The 16,164-nt window shown below is 49.1% G+C and overlaps 1 protein-coding gene across 1 annotated transcript in view; it reads right to left on the reverse strand.

Annotated features, from left to right (window-relative positions):
* Window positions 1–16,164, reverse strand: part of NRG2 (neuregulin 2) — a 174,653-nt gene that overhangs the window by 54,628 nt on the left and 103,861 nt on the right. The window contains exon 2 of the mRNA XM_059825416.1: window positions 8,984–9,155. Coding sequence (XP_059681399.1) covers window positions 8,984–9,155 — 172 coding nt within the window. The remainder of the gene's footprint in view (window positions 1–8,983; window positions 9,156–16,164) is intronic.

A 16,164-nucleotide genomic window follows, 5' to 3' on the forward strand; every position in this document is an offset into this window, starting at 1 on the left:
AAATATCTCAAAACTGCCTAGGAAATTGGTTTTTCAAGTTTGTGTTCTTCCTCCTGCTGCCCCCGAGGGCAGGTACTTTGTTCACTTGAGGGCTGAGATGTGTTTTTACAGAAATACCAAGTAGTAGCATATGAGGAGTTATGCTGTGCATAGGAGTTTAGTATCAAGTCCCCTGCTGCCCTTCTGGGCAGCATCTCTCTTGGGGACACCAGCCCCTGGGAAAGCCCTACCGTGTGCGTTCACAAGGGTGCCTGGCTGCCAGACGATGCCATTCTTCTGGAGGAAGGCGCTGCCCCGGGCTGTTTGTTCAGTGAAAGGGCCAGGGTCACTGACAGATCCCATCATTTCACTGCAGTGCAACTCTGTTGACATTTCTTTACTCCAGGGGAAAATCTGCCTCATTGTCTTTTCTGACCCTCAGCACATATGACTTAGCCACGCACTAATTATCTCCTGTAGTGCCAGTGGAGGAATAAGCCATGGGGAATATGTTGTCTGCAAGCTCTGGGGGATAGGATTCATAAGGACACCTTCAGCCTGTCCAGAAGAAGATCCCCCAAAATACCTTCCTGGCCAAGAGAAGAGTCCCCCAGAGGGCAGTTTGGAACGATGAGTGAATCACCCTCTGCAGTGCCAACCTCCAGACTACAATGGGAAACAGGGAGATCAGCCCTTGGCTGGGACCTACACAAAGATCCTGGCAAATTCTGGCTGGGAAGGGTGGCCTCATCTGCTGTAATTTAGACATCTCAGAGTTAGACATCTAAATGTGAGCTTGGGCCCTCAGGCCTCCAGTACAGTCAGAGGAAAAGAAACAGGCACTTCATCCCAGCCAAGTAGGAACTTTTCATGACAGGAGTCATGTTCCCACCAGCACTTTGGTCAAGCTTGAATAATTTTTCTCCTCTTCCTTACTGCCAGGCGGAAATGGGACTGTCTTCCCAGGTCATCTCCTCGCAAACCCATCCATTTCAGAGCGTGTGAGCAGGAGAGCAGCTGCCACAAGCTGCCTTCGAGACACCTATGTTTCACTGAGGGTTCGGTCTTCCCCATGTGAATTCAGCCACTTCTGCATCGTTCAGGACAAAAATAGCTCTAGGATTACTGCTGTTGCAGTATTTTATTAGTCTTCTAAAAATAGGGTAGCTAACTCATAAGTAATAAAGAAGTCAAGGAATTAGTTGATGGAGAGAATTTGAAGACTACACCGTATGTGGCCCCTAAATTGTCAATGAAGAACACTGCACATAGTAAACACACCTGAGATCCTACAGAAAGGAAATTCCCAAACATGACCCTTGCAAAGGACACACTGAATACACTGCTGTGGTTACCTATTAACTCCATTCCTCTCTGTTTGCAGAGAGAGCCGGTGGCAGGAAGCGCACCAATATCGCAGGGAGCAGAAAGGCCAGCAATTGCTGTAATGTGTACTGCTTACGCGCCTGCCAAAGATTTAATTGGTGCCTATGTGCTGTCCTGGCACTCTGCACGGTGGTGCATTTGCCCTGAGAGAGCAGGTTAATGATTGGCAAGACAATTCAGAATATCCAATTCTTCAGCTTACAGTCAAGAAGTGTTGTCCAGCAACCATCGAACATCAGGCAGCCCCACTGGCTGGAGCTTGGGCTCTCAGTGCCCTGGCCTCGGGGAACACATTCATCTTCCCCAGCACACAGTGGGGTAAAATCAGGTAGGAGAGATCACTGCAACGCAAAGCAGAGTGAGGATGGCGGTGGCAAAGCACCTCTGTCCAGCAGGGCAGAAGTGGCAGCCAGGAGCATCCTCTCCCCTGCACAGCCAGGTGGAAACCACCCCAATCTCTTCCCTGCCCTTCAGTTACAGAGCAGCACAACAGAGCGGGCTGTGCCTTGCAGTGCTTAAGAAAAACAAGTGGCCCAGTGCTGGCTGCTATGCATTCTAGGGCATGATCTGGCTAGCTCAGGATTAGCTGCAGAAACAGCAAATGGGAAAGGAGAAAAAAAAGTGCCCTCAAGCAAAGCAATGAAAAAAGAGGGGTAAGGACAAGAAGGTTTGGACTTTTCAGCTTGGCCATCATCCCTTCTGCAGTGGGCAAAGTCCTCCTTCCTCCTCCCCTCACACCATCATCTGCCCCGCTCAGTGTTTGACCTGCTGGGACTGTGGGAGAAGCAGGCATGGGAGACAGCTAATGTCCTTGTGGGTGCCCAGGACAGGACCAACCATCCCCTGACCCCCTCTGCCTGCTCTCTCATACCCCTGTCCCCCGACATTAAAGTGCTGTTCTAACCTGAAAAGCAGATTTGCCCCTTCTCTGCTCAGCAGTGCTGTTGTCTCTCTGTGCCCAGGCTTGGGACAGGCTGATTTTAAAGGGAAGACTCGACCAGTCCTCACTCTGCAGAGCTGACACTGACACTGGTCTCAGATTGAGAGCTGGACTCCCTTCTGGGTCACACAGCGTCAACAAAAGGGGAAAAGATCGATAAGTACGCTCCAAAGAGCAGGGGCACTTGTGCAACCCCCCTCCATCCTCAAATTCAGCCTGGGGCCACACCGCTGAATTGCCACGGATGTTCCCGCAATGGGAAAAGGTGTAGGGCAACACAGGCAGAGTAATGCAGCCACGCACCAGTCCCTAGGGTGGACCTTGTGGACGCTCTGTTGCGAGGCAAACCCCTGTGTGCTGGTGCTCTTTGTGCCAGGCAAATCTGTGGCAGCTGCCAGGGTGTGAAATCAATAAACACATAAGAGCTGAGTTTTGGGTTAAGGCTGATGCACAGACCGATGTCAGTGCAGGGCCCCTTGTATTACTTGTCCTGGAATTCAAGGCAATTGATCCATCCCATTAATGTTTCCTCCAACCCCAGTGCCAGGATTTTAATGTCTCTGAGAAAATGTAGATCCTGGAGCAGTACTCTGAGGCCAGCTCAGAGCAGGTTCTTTCCCTGCTTACTGCGATATCTCACAGGAGATAACCTGCTCTTCTTTCCCAAGAGCCAGGGACCTCCCAGCACCAAATGTGGAACAGATACTTCCCTGTCCCAAAGAGCGTATGACCTCAATACAGAGACGAGACACCCCTGCTAGCTGCGCAGCCGGGACAGTGTGCAGAGGTCTCACTATCTCAGCAACCAAACCACAAGCTCGTTCTGCAGCGGGGAGAGGAAGAGAGGGTCAGTGCTGCTGAGGAGAAGGCACAGTGGTCCTAATTTGGAAGCGTATCACATATTAGATGGAGGCTGATATGCTGGGCAAATCAGAGGCAGGACCAAAACTTCAGGGATTGCCAGAAGTGGGGGAGGAAGGCCTGAGAGGGCCTTTAGAGCAAAGCCAATTATTTTTAAAGAATCAGGGGAGGAGGAGAGGGAGGTGCCATACTAAAAGCAGCTGGTTTTGGGGGAGCCCTGTGCAGAGCACAGGAGTGGAAATGAACAGAGCCAGGCTGCAAATACTCAGATCAGGAAAAAGCATTTGTGGGAACAGAGGTCATGGGAAAGGGATGGCACCTTCAGATGGACAGAGAACTACCCCTCCAAAACCTCTGTGGAACATATTACCACGGTACACAGGGTTGTGCAAGAGATCCAGTTACAGTTTTGGGGCTCCTTTCTGAGATTGGAGCCTTTGGGATGCATGTCATTCTTTTCTCCCTAAGTCATTTTTCTGCAACTGGTATGTGTCACGGATCCTCACCAGTGCCTGATCCATAAAGTATAAGGGGGACCTGGCAAATTCGTGCCTGTAGATATATAATGTGCTGTCCCAGATGAACTGCCTACAGCCTCAGCCCTCACCCCAGCCCTCCTCCCCCAAGGCAAAGCATTTTAACTTAAACTGGATGAATGGGATTTCAGCTCACGTCTCAATGAATGCTTCAGCCTAATCTGTGACATTTTGCAACCGCAGTGAGCTAAGGTCTGTAGGGAGAGGTTTTTTTTTTTTTTTTAAGAAGCCAACATCACTGGATAAACCGCACAAAATTTCAGGCACATAAAGCTCCTTCCACCTCTAAGTCTGCACACACCATCAGTTGAAGCAGCCCAGCATCTGACTGTAACTTGTTAGCCACTATAACTCAGTCAAGTTTGATTAAATGCCCATTCCCTGAATCTCTTAGAGGCCCCAACTTGCAAAGTTTGTGGATTGTTCTAGCTCAAGACCCAACTGCTTCTCCTTTCAGTTCTCAAATTCCCTCAAATTCCCTGGTTCAGTCCCAGGTGCATTGGCCAAGATGATGTCCATCATCTCCTTTAAAACAACAAACAGACAAACAAAGGAGATACTCTCCTTCACACCCTCTCCAATAAAGTGCCTTCAGCAGCTAAAACCAAATCCCAAATATCGGAGACTTATAATGACATCGTGAGAGTTAGCAAGGCAGAAGCTCCCCTGGTGATTATAACAACACCGGTGCTTGAGAAGAGTATTAGCTTCAAGGCATCTGGAATTGCTCTTGCAAGATCCATTGTCAAATGAGCTTTTTCCTTTGTTTAAAAATGTCAGCCTGAAGACCCCTGCCAGAGTGGTGGTATAGCCTGCTTGGGTTCACTCTGGCTCCCACAAGGCTTCAACAGTTCTCTTTGCCCCTCCTTGTCTCCAGGCTTAATTAGGAAATCATTTATCTTTATTGGCACTCTCTTTCCCCTGCTGCTTTGGCATTATTATTTTTTTTTGCCTTCATTCCAGGGCAGTGAGCTGTACAGGGAAGACCACAGCCCCATTCATTGTGGGTGGGGAATAATCTACAGCAGGGAGCTCTACAAGGAAGACCCCCAGCAATGAATCTGCCCCAACTAGCATTGCCTGAGGGACTACTGTACAGAAACAGGAGAGGAGGGTATCCCTTGGCTCCACTTACAGGCTAACAATAGGGATTCCTGGTGATACTGAAAGTAGGACACTACTCCCAAGGGATGTCATATGGTCAGCCTGTCCCAAACTGAACTGCCAACCCTCTCCAATCTAATGATACGCCTACTTCATCACCCCAGCAATCTCCCTTGGTAAAAGAGCACACAAAGAGAAAAGGCTGTAAGGACAGCCACAGCTAGGAGACTACCAGGCTCGTGGACCCCCTCTGACTCCAGCTGAAGATCTACGTGTCTCAGGGCTGAGCCCTGAGCAGAGCCTGAAGTGTAGGTTCTCTACACCTCCACAAACAGAAACTCCCTTGCCTTTCTCCACAATTGGCATCTGACCTTTTTCCAGGACAGTCAGAAAGTCAAAACCCAACCTCAACTTCTTGGGAGCCAGCGGCCTCAATCAGATCTCAGATGCACTCAGCAGAAAACGGTATCGCTTTGGCAGCTCAGAGGGAGAGCCACTCACTATGCTGTACTTTCACTACTGCATGCAATTCTTTCTGGGTAATTTCTCTAGGTTCCCCATCAACTGTGTTTAAATTGAGCCAGAGATAAAGTTCAGCCAATAATTTCTTCCACCTTAAAGAGAAGCTTCCTCTTCAGGCAAGCCAGGCTTGCCCCAGCCTGTTACTAATTACAGATGGAACATGCAGTTCAGAAAGAAGGAATCAGAATTATTCCCCTCCCTCCAGCAAATACCCATTGAAAAAACCCGACCCCTTTGCCTGATGGCACCAGAAGTTTTGCCGGTAAGTTTAAAAAACAAGAGGGAAGATGATTGATGGAAAAGCTGAAGACCTGACATGGAGTTAACTTTTCCTCTCCTCCTCACAATATATACTTCCCTTATTTTCAAAGAGATCTACTCTAGGAAGGCCAGTGGGATCAGATGAAAACGTGATCACAAAAAAAAAGGGCTTTAGTCACGCTTTCAAGTTAGAGATCTCAAGGCTCTTTAAACACACTGGGAAGAAAGCCAGGCACAGAGTGGTAGAAGAATGAGTCACAGAGGGCAACCATGTTCTTCTTGTCTCCCATCCTCACCCTCTGCATGTTGTCCAAGGACCGCAGAGTTGCAGACAAAGAGACCGGTGCAGAGCTGTGCCCAGCTCTGCCGGGGACTCACAGGGCCAAGGGAAACACTATGGACAATGCCTCCACATCCCGGCAGGGCTCATTTTGCCTGGCTCCAGCAGACAACTGTATTAGGTCTTTGGATCAAACTTTTAAAGAAATGATCCTGTGCACCTGGCCAGGTGCTGCACAGTCCATGAAGCTTTTTGCCTTCTGTACTTTCTCTATGAACGTCCCTCCCCAGTGCTCTATTTCTAGCCCTCTGGAAACCCCACTCTACTCTGAACTGAAACGAAGAGCAGAAGAGGATTATCTGGAGATCAGTGTTATCTCTAAGTGGAGCCAGATGTATAAACCCCATTATTCTTGAATTAATCATCATAGAGTAAGACTTCCTTTCTGAGCTTTACAGTTTAGGAAGCTTATCCTTCCCTGGAGCCCCCCCCCCAACATGCTGGAAGTAATGAAGTACACCCATATCCCTTGACCAGTTTTGAGTCCCTCTACTAAACTCAGCCCCACTAGCTATTTAATGGAGATATGCAAAGTCATGAGGGCTCCCTCGATCCTCAGCCTGCATGCACAGAGGAATTTTTAATGTTTATTGCAAGCAGTCAAGACCAGAAGGAGGCAGGTCCAATGCCAGCGAGCACTCTGCCCTCGAGGTGTTTTCAAGCACTGAGACCTAGCAAACCCAGCGGAGAGGAGAGCCTGAAAGCTGAGGGTGCCAGATCGGGTGTGCACAGACCCATCCAGATCTGCTTGGAGAAGTGTTCCTGCACTGCTGACTGCTCAACAAGGGGCAAATGGTCAACAAGGGGTTATCATCTCAGAGCTGTCCCAGATGGAGGGCTGCTCCATAGCCAGGCCCCAGCCCCAGAGAGGCAACCTCTCCACTTAATGGCATGTTTTAATGGCAGCAGGGAGCAGAAGCAGCGGTGGGAAGCGATTCTGGGGGCAGATCAGCGGGGGATGCTTTGGGCTCACACCTTTGCTGCTGAGGGAGACTCAGACACCGGGGGAGGCAGGTGCTCAACTTTCTTTAAAATGTTTATCCTTGGGCTTATTTTGGCAGCAGGAAGCACTTCTAGCACGCACATGTCTTTGGCCTGTCACTGGCAGGCTGTGAGCCAACGTGTTGCCATGGAAACTGGTAAATGCAAAATTATGACTTGACAGCAGTGTCCTGAGGAAAGAGGATCAACCTTCTTCCATATGTTTATGTCCCTGACCCAGGGAGTGCGTGCCCCTGCTGCACCGCTGTGGGTGGGATGCCATCCTGTCACAGCTTTGTGCTGGACACGGGGTGCCAGGAGGCAAGGAAGGACTATGATCTCTGGGAGCACAGCAGGGAAATGCTGCAAGAGGCGCTTCTTGCCATCACCAGGAACCCTCCCCTGAGAGTTTTGCTGGGTGTTTGGTCTGGGGCTGATTGCTCTCTAGCTCTGAGGGAAATAACTCCCCAACATCCCTGTGAGACCCCAGCGCCAGCGAGCTCAAGGTCCCACAAGCTGCTTGCCCGCAGGGATGCAGTGTCCACATGGGGTGGACCGGCCGGCTTCCCACGCCTGGCTGCAGACATTCCTCCAGGGCATCCCAGCTCCAGTACCCACCGGTAAACAACTGAGGCCATGAAGCTGACAGGGGCCACAGAAATACTGAGGGCAACAGAGCAAAGAGGCAGGCGCAGTTCTGCCCTACCTCTGCTGCCTGCAAGCCCAGACAGCCCTTCCTGAGCAAACAGCATCCACTAGATATGAGGCAGTTTTCCTGGATCCGTTGCCGTTTGTAGCCTAAGCCTTCCACTGACCACCTCTCTGCCTCATCCCAAAACAGCCACGAATCCTACAGTTATTACAGAGGAGGTCAACCATTTTGGGTGCGACTTTGAAATCAAAACCAACAGGACTGAAACTAAATTAGAGCGATTGACAATGACCCATTCAAGCACTAACTGATTTTTCTAACTGATTTTCTAGTGGCTTCTAATTTTAAAAATTAATACTCTATCAAGTCCATAATGAGAAGAGGTGAGCTATTTTTCACATGCTCAGACATAAAATATGTTAGCAAAGAATTAGTTTCAAGTTTTCCAAGGGGTTGGGCTGACTTTGTTGCTGGCTAGGTCAGGATATATGAATGTAAGCATAGTCATGATTATGGCATAATTTTAAGATACATTATATCTAAATATTTGGCCTTGAAAAATATCAGCGCGGATCCATTTAAATCAATTCCCAGTGAGAACCCCTTAGCTTAGTCACTGGGGCCTATCTCTCCCGGTGTTTTTGTACTGCCTGAACGAGGCGGTCCCTAGGATGACACTGAGAGCAGCTGCCTGAGAGCTTCATTGCATGGGGAGTTTGAGGCAGCCACGATGGAGCTTGCCCTGGGTGCAGCAACGCAAGGTCTGGTGTGAGACAAGGCCTCGGCAGGTGACTACGGGCCCTAATCAGACTTGTGACGTGTTCTTGCACCCTTGCAGTTGCCTTAGATGCTTTCGAGTCCACCTAAATTCAGGAGAGAACAGAGTGATTCCTCCCACATTTATGCAGGCCTGCTGTTGGCAGGTGGGGTGACTTATGGTTGGACTTGATGATCTTACAGGTCTTTTCCAACCTTAATGATTCTGTGATTCTGTGACTGCTGAGTTTGGATAGCTTCTGCATTCAAACCCCTAATCACAAAGCAGGATTCACCCCAGGTAACCTGAGCTGCCTACAACCAGTACAGCTAGCAAGGAAAGAGTTATCTCCCCGTCACTGGACACCAGTCTCAGATATCCAATGACACAGTGACCCAAGGAGAGCCCCATCTACAAACCCAGCATCTATCCTGTGCATGCCTTGCTCCCCTCTCTCCGCTACTCTTTGAGGAAACTGGGAATCTTGCTCACTCTCCTGGGCATGGTAAATGGGCTGTGCATCGTCCTGTGACTCCGAGGAAGCATCTCAGTATTGCACAGCAGTGACTTGGAAAGCACAGCACCACTTCTAGCCAGACGGTCCCCCAGACCCAGACACTCAGCATTAGTGAGCAGAGGCAGAGCAGCCCCGTAACATACTTACTTCCCATTCCCATACTTGATCCGGATGTCTTTGCTCTTCTTCAACTCTTTGCCATCTTTAAACCATTTGTAGGACGGCTGAGGGTTTCCAGCAGTTGCCTCACATTTCAGTGAAATCTTTTCACCGACATGAACGTTTGGACTTTTCAGTTTCTTCAGTTTGGGAGGGACAGCTATAAAAAGAGAAACCAGACAATGTGAAACCTGCCTCTTTCAGAGGCTGAGCACAAGCGATGTGAGCCCATTGAGCCCCCTCCCCTGGGAAAAGTGCTTGCTGGCCCCGCTGCCACATGACGGCTGGAGAGGGGCTGTACGCCAGCTTGGGTCCCCAGGTTTTACCAGCACACAGGCCGGGAAGGAGTATGGAGTCAGAAACATCCATGTGGGGAACAGAGGGAGCCCCCGGGTCTGGCTCACTCTTTTCTCTGCTCCATGTGGCCAGACTCGACTGCTCCACGGCTGCCCTTACGCACGCAGGCAGGACCCGCGTGTCTCCTTCTCGTGCAGCGGTTAGGTCTGCTCTCCAGGCTCTCCCACCAGGCCAGAGCCAGGGATGCAGGAGCTCGAGCTCTTCAGACACTATTTTTCCCTGCATCCTGCATTGCTGCCGATGATTACCAACACCTACATGACCTCCGCTGCTGCTGACAGGCATGCTGCCAATCCCACAGCCCCACCAATCACAGCCCGAGCATTTCACTGCAGAAGGAGCAGAGGCAGCTCATGGGGAGTGGTCCCCTGTCCCCCAGCAGCGTGTGTCACGGATGCTCTGTGCCTGCTGCCGAGACGGACGGTCATTCCGCACAACAGCATCAGCAGCAGAGCAACAGCCACTGAAAGGGGCTGCAATGAAAACCTGCACGTATAAAGGATGAGAAGGGGAGGGACAGCTATTCGTCAGGCTGCAGTTAGAATAGTGAAAGAACAAAGCTATTTAAAATGGTCCTAGGTCCTGCAATGTCAGGCTGGCCAGCATCCTTTCCAGTCTGAAGCCTGGCTCTGCATGTGAGCTTTCCTGGGTGTTTCAGAGAGGTGATTTTACCATGCACCTGGAACATCAGGCAGAGAGGGAGACACTTCTTATCAATCTCTGCCAGGCTTATATTAAACCTGACAAGAAAGGATTAGCAGGATTGCAATTTTTCTTTCAACTGACAGCTCTGCACTCTTCTAGCTCCTTTTTTCATTCTCAGCATTAACCTTAAAAAAGAAAATAGCAAGTTGCTGGTTTTGCCTTAAGAATACTGGTAACAATGGTTTCCACTTGTCTAAGATGTGTTACAGATAAAGTATTTCCTCTCTCTAATATGCACAAGCTGTCTTTTAATTGCCTAGTGCATTCTGATCTTGCGATATGGAAGAGCAATCAAAGGAGGAGGAATTGGATGGGTTTCATTAGAGCAATCGCTATTTTATAGACCTTTGTATGTCTCTACTCATTCTTCATGCCAAGCTAAGTTATACTACGTTGGTTTTATTTAAAGACTGTTTTCACTGAAAATGATCTTACAAAAAATGAAAAGCACAGCAATCACCAGGTATGTGCTCCCACGGTAGGAAGCTCTGAGGACTCTCATATTGCTTTGTTTTATTTGTGAGGGCATGAGATGCTAAATTGTCCTTAATCAAAAATGGAACAATTCAGGGTAACATGAACTGGCTGGGCAAAGCTCACAGTGACTGAAAGGCAAACCCAGAGATGTCTGTGATGGTGAGAGGAAAGGTGTCTGGCAGCACGTGGGTGGGTAACGCAGCAGGTCTGGTCCCAAGCATGCCAGACCTTCCGCTGACTCTGGGCTGCACAGCTACACTGGCGCCAAGGCACAGAAGCAAACTTAAGATCCAGGAGTGCAAAGGAAGCATATTAAGCACACCAAGGAAAAAAGAATAAACCCCACCAAATATTCTTCCCAACTGTTATTTTTGCACACGCAAGCCTGCTGCAGGCTCCCTAGAAACCTGTGCCACAGGCAACAGGATGGGGAGGGCTGCATGTGTGCTAACGGGACAGGGACAGCACCAAAAATGGCTTGGACAGCTGCAGGCAATTGCTTCAGGCTGCCCACTGAGTCTTGCACTGCTTCCCAGGTCACTGTGCTTTGGCACAGACAGAGAGACTTCTGAACAAAAACGATCTCAGCTTTCACCAAATTTCAGGAGTTCTGTGAAAATCCAAGGTGTCCTGAGCTTTGTGAAGCCAATATCCCTGATCCTTGCCTGGAAATGGGTCACCCAGAAGAGCAGGAAGGCAATGAATGGAGAAGAGAGCTTGTCTCTTCTCAGAACACTGTGCACGGAGAGCTGGGAAGGTAAACAGGACCTTGCTTTTATAGGGGTCATTTTGGGGAATAGAGAAATAGACTCTGTCAAATATTTATTCTGTCTGAATGTGTGTGTCGGTTGGCTCCTATTGTACACTGAGGTCACCCTGTACCATGCCAACAGTATACATATGCCTTAAATACTGGGAAGGTCCTGACCTTGGCATTGGTGCCTCTGCTTCCTATTATTTCCAGGCTTGAGGTCTGGAGAATTATGAAGCAGGCAGCACGGCCTGGGAGAAAGATGTGTCAGCCCTGCCACTCTCCCCAGAAAATGCTGGCAAGAGCAGAGCAAAGCCCAGAAACCTGGGGATCGTTGAAGGAGAGGGCCAAGGACAAGCAAGAAACCTTCCAAGATCTCTATTCCCTGGTTCCTCCCCACCGACGTCAATCACATCTCTCCCAAACCTATGCACCTCTTGCACCTTGTGCCCTTGGCCATCAGTGATAAATTACATGACGTTCCTAAATAGGCAGGTCCAAAGAAACATATGCCAAGCGTGGCAGGGATGGAGCTGACACTCACACAGGGCAGGGGCTCTGCCTGCATCGCACCCCTCCAGCAGAGAGTCCTGCCCAGAAAAAGGGAGGAGAACATATTTCCTCCCCAGATAGCATGTCTTCAGCTCTCTTACTACAGGAGGGAAAGGGATTGTGCATTCAGCTCGCAAGCCACACTTCACGGACTGTAATTCCCTGGTTGAATCAGACAGGCCAGTGAAAGGGGAATCCAATCCAGAAATACTTTGGACTGTGTCTGGGAAAAGTGCTGTGCACAAAGAAACAGAGCTGTGCTCCCCGACACCCAGCACATCTGTGCACCTTACTGCTACACTACAAGTGTGGCTTGTGCTTGGACAGCAGCGTAGGAAGAGCCAGCAGAGCCCCAAGGCTGGGGACGCAGCATCCAAAGCCATGCACAGGCTGCTCCGGTCAAAAGGGAAGCCCAGCCTTGGTCTCCTGAAAGGGCTGCTCTGGGCTGGAAAGTCTCTCTTCATAATTCCTGCATCTTTTCAAAAAACACAGAAATCCTCATTTAGAGCCATTAACTGCTGATGAGTCTGCTTAATGCCAGCCAAAGACCTTGCACTGTTTTTTATTTGTATTGTTTAAACTGCAGCCCTTATTCCTAGCCTGAATTTCTCTAACTTCGGCTTCCAGCCAAGAGATCTCTCTGCCTTTCTCTGGTAAATTTGAATCCCATCTAGCAACCAGAAACCTCTTCCCTTTTTAGGTACTTGTAAACTACAAATGAATCACGTTTCAACCTTCTGCAGCAGTAAACTAAAGTAGCTTGAGAGACCAAAGCAGCACACAGAGTGCTCATAGTGGAGTATGTCAAAGACAAAGTTTTACATTTTGGTTCATTTTCAGCTCCAACATCGACCCATTTCCTATCTCTGCCCTGACCAAATCACAGATGTGCAGCCCAGAAAGACGGGAGCTTGGTTCAAACAGACGTGAGGATTTTAAAAGTGCCCCCTTTCTTTAGTGCTTTGAACGTTTTGGGTCATTTTAATCCCCTCCCTCTTCGGTACTTTTTCAAACACGGGTAAACAAAGTCACTAGCTTCATACATATCAAGATAACATACTATCCCTGGCAAACAGTCTCAGATATATACCAAGCAGGGTCCAGGTCCAATTTCCTGATGTTTCCAACAGCTCCCAGCTTCCCAGCCTCCTCCGCACAGGTTACTGGTGCTCAGATGTAGCCAGTACAGCTTTTGTCAGAGCCAAAACACCGAACCAGGGCCACCCAAGTCACCCCATCATCCTGGCGCAGGCTGAACTGAAGCTGCCATTTCAGCTCCTCATCATCTGAATCTCATGGCTCTGGTCTGCCAGTCTGTGGTCCACAGCTAGTTTAGCAACACACACCGCTCAGCCACCACTGCTGTCAGGTTCATGAAAATGGGGAGGAGGTTTTTTGGCTGTGCTTATCAGACTGAGGCTACACGTAGCTTCAGGCAATCGTTTAGGATCCATACCTTTGGTCACCTTGCAATCCTGTCAACCCCTCCTTTATCTGAATTTGAGTCTCCTTTCCGTGGGGGTGAAGAACCACCAGCCTCACAAAGCCTGAGGTATTGGACAGAAGAGGCACCTGCACTCCAGGCAATTTTTCTAACAGACAACCGCGTCAAGGGTATGCCGTGCTGCAGAAAGGAAGGTTTATTCCTGGTAGAGCTGAGACCAACAACAAATACAGATTTTCTACAGGTTTTTGCTCACTCCAAGGTCAGATGAAACCCAAGCAATGATTAGATCCCAGCCTACACTAATTGTGTAAGCCATAAGAATTAACCCTAAAACAGGCCAGGGCTGGGATCAACAAATGCACACAATTTCCTAACCTGTTTCAAGAGTCATGTTTCACTAAGAGGTTTTTGCAGGAGAGGTTTGCCCTCTGACAGCAGTCCTGGCATCTACTGCCAAGTTACCACCTTCTCATGGAGAGGAGAGTCTAAAAAATTGAGCTCTAAATTATGCCATATGAGTTGCTTGAACATCCACCATAAAAGGACTTATATGTAACCACTGCTTTAATTAATTCAATTCTGATTACATTTGATATTACATTGAAGTACCTTGATGATAACAACACCTCTTGTACTTCTGGTATCTGGAGCATGCCTGACAGCACCTTAGAGCCTCAACTTAAAACATTATTAATCACAAACAGGCAGAGTGCCCAAACAGAGTCCAACAATGGAGCAGTAACAAAACCACATCCCACCCACAAAGCATCATACATAAACAACCCCTCGGCAGCATAAAGCAGAAGCAAGTTATCCTGGGAAAGGTGCTCAGTGAACTCTTTAACAGCCCACAACACAAGCCACAAACACTGCTTCAAGAGCTCTGTCTTGCTCGCTGTGGTACATCCTCCAGCACGGACAATCTACGGATACATCCGGGATTTCTGGGCAACAGACGTCATGAATAGACGTGACATCTTCCTGGCCTCCTCCAGAGGATGCAGTGCCAACCACTGGAGGCTCCCCCCCACTGCTTGGCACATGGCAGGTGGCAAAATGTTTAGGTAGGCGGATCTGGAGAACTGGGAGGACAGGATCCTTCTGTCTCTCTCTGAGCAGCTGAGGAAGAAGGCAACTTGGCTTGAATTCCCATGACCACGGAACAGGAAGGCTGAAAAATGCTTTCTCACGGGAATGGGGGGAGATGCAAGGAGAGTTAGGACCTACAAACTCACAGGTGATGCCTTGACATGCCGACATCAGAGCAATGGCTTTCAGCGCACTCCCCCCACCCGACTGTAATCCTCAGGTCAGGACACCCCTCCTCAGGCAGAGGGGGAGGGAGGCTGCACAGGTAATCTCTTGGAAATGGGCTGTGTTTCTCAGACTGCCCAAGCCATTGGCCCCAGGACAGCCCTTCCACACAGGTGCCAGGGCTTCCAGCCTCTGGACTACTGTGCTGGAGTGGAGAAGCTGCAGGTCCAGTAGTGTCTCCAAGGGTCTGCACTCCCAGTTCTCAACAGGGAAATGTGGACACCCAAAGGACGCTACAGGCACAGTCCTTGAGGCTTCCAGGCTCCTTGCCATTGAAGTACAAGATCTGGAGGCATGACACGCACCCAAGTCACGTCTCAAAGGTTGCTATTCCCTAAGCTCCTTCTGGAGAGTCTCCACCACTTTGCTGTTCAAAGTCTCACCCACAGGAGTACAGGCCTTCCCTTTTACATAAGGCACCTCACATGGGAGAGTTTCAATGTTCTCCCAGATGGAAAATTCATCTTTCCATGGGAAATATTTTGCAGCCTCGACTTGCTCCAAATTCAAACACAAACTTTTGCAAAGATGGCGACTCCTTACCAAAAAGAATTTTTCCCACTTCTGTCATCTCTACTACAAGGTGAGGACGCATTTCCCTGGCACAGAGCATCACCATGCAGGTCAGGAGACCAGATGTGTCTTTGGTGGGTCAGCATGCTCTGCACTGGGCTAATACATCTTACTTCTTGGCTAATGCAGCCCTACTGCTTCTGGTATGTTTGCTGCCTCTACTGCTTTTATCAGAGGCAATGCTCCTTTGGCCTGTGTCTGCTTTGGCCTTTATTTGACAAAGAGACAAAACTGAATCTCAGCAGCAGAAGCAGCTCCTGCCCACCTTGACTCTTTGACTGTTTCAGTACTGGCTGCAAATGCCCACTTGTCAAAGAGGGACCTGCTCTGAAGAAAGCTCCCTCCAGCCAGAAGGAATGGAAACATGGGGTCCACTTGAAAAAAAACCTTGCTTAACACTTTACACACTCTAAGTGTTTGTCCTCCTTTTTTCTGGGTCTTTATAGAGAGAGTAAAACCGCAATCACTGCTGTGCATCTAGGCAGGCTGTGGCATCTGCAGCTGGGACTCTGAACAGAGTTCAACTCTTTGGTGGCAGCATCACAGGAACTCCTCTGAGTCTGTGACCCTCCAATGCCCCTGAAGGTAACAGGGCTGTATTTAACTAAAGCTGCATCTGAAACATGGGAGGGAGCGAAAGACCCCGGCTTTATTCAACGGACAGACACAACCTCCCCAAACCACACACAGTCCAGAGCCTGCAGGAGAGAACCTTGATGTCACACTGACATACTGCCCTATTCCAGCCTCTGCCACAACCCACTGGTGGGTAACTACAGGCTCCAAATTGAGAATATAAAACATAATATTGTATCTGTAATATGCTTTATGCTTTAGACTACTTCTATTTCCAGTTTATGCAAAAAGGATGATCAGACTTTCTCACAGCTGTTAACGTGACTGTCTTTGCACAGTGCAGCAGTTCACTCAGATCTCTGCGTCCTAGGCAGGGGTATGTGGCAGGTAAACCACAATGTCAAATTTAAATTTCCA

This window comes from Gavia stellata, chromosome 16 (assembly GCF_030936135.1).
Source record: "Gavia stellata isolate bGavSte3 chromosome 16, bGavSte3.hap2, whole genome shotgun sequence".
In the NCBI taxonomy this organism is placed as follows: Eukaryota; Metazoa; Chordata; class Aves; order Gaviiformes; family Gaviidae; genus Gavia; species Gavia stellata.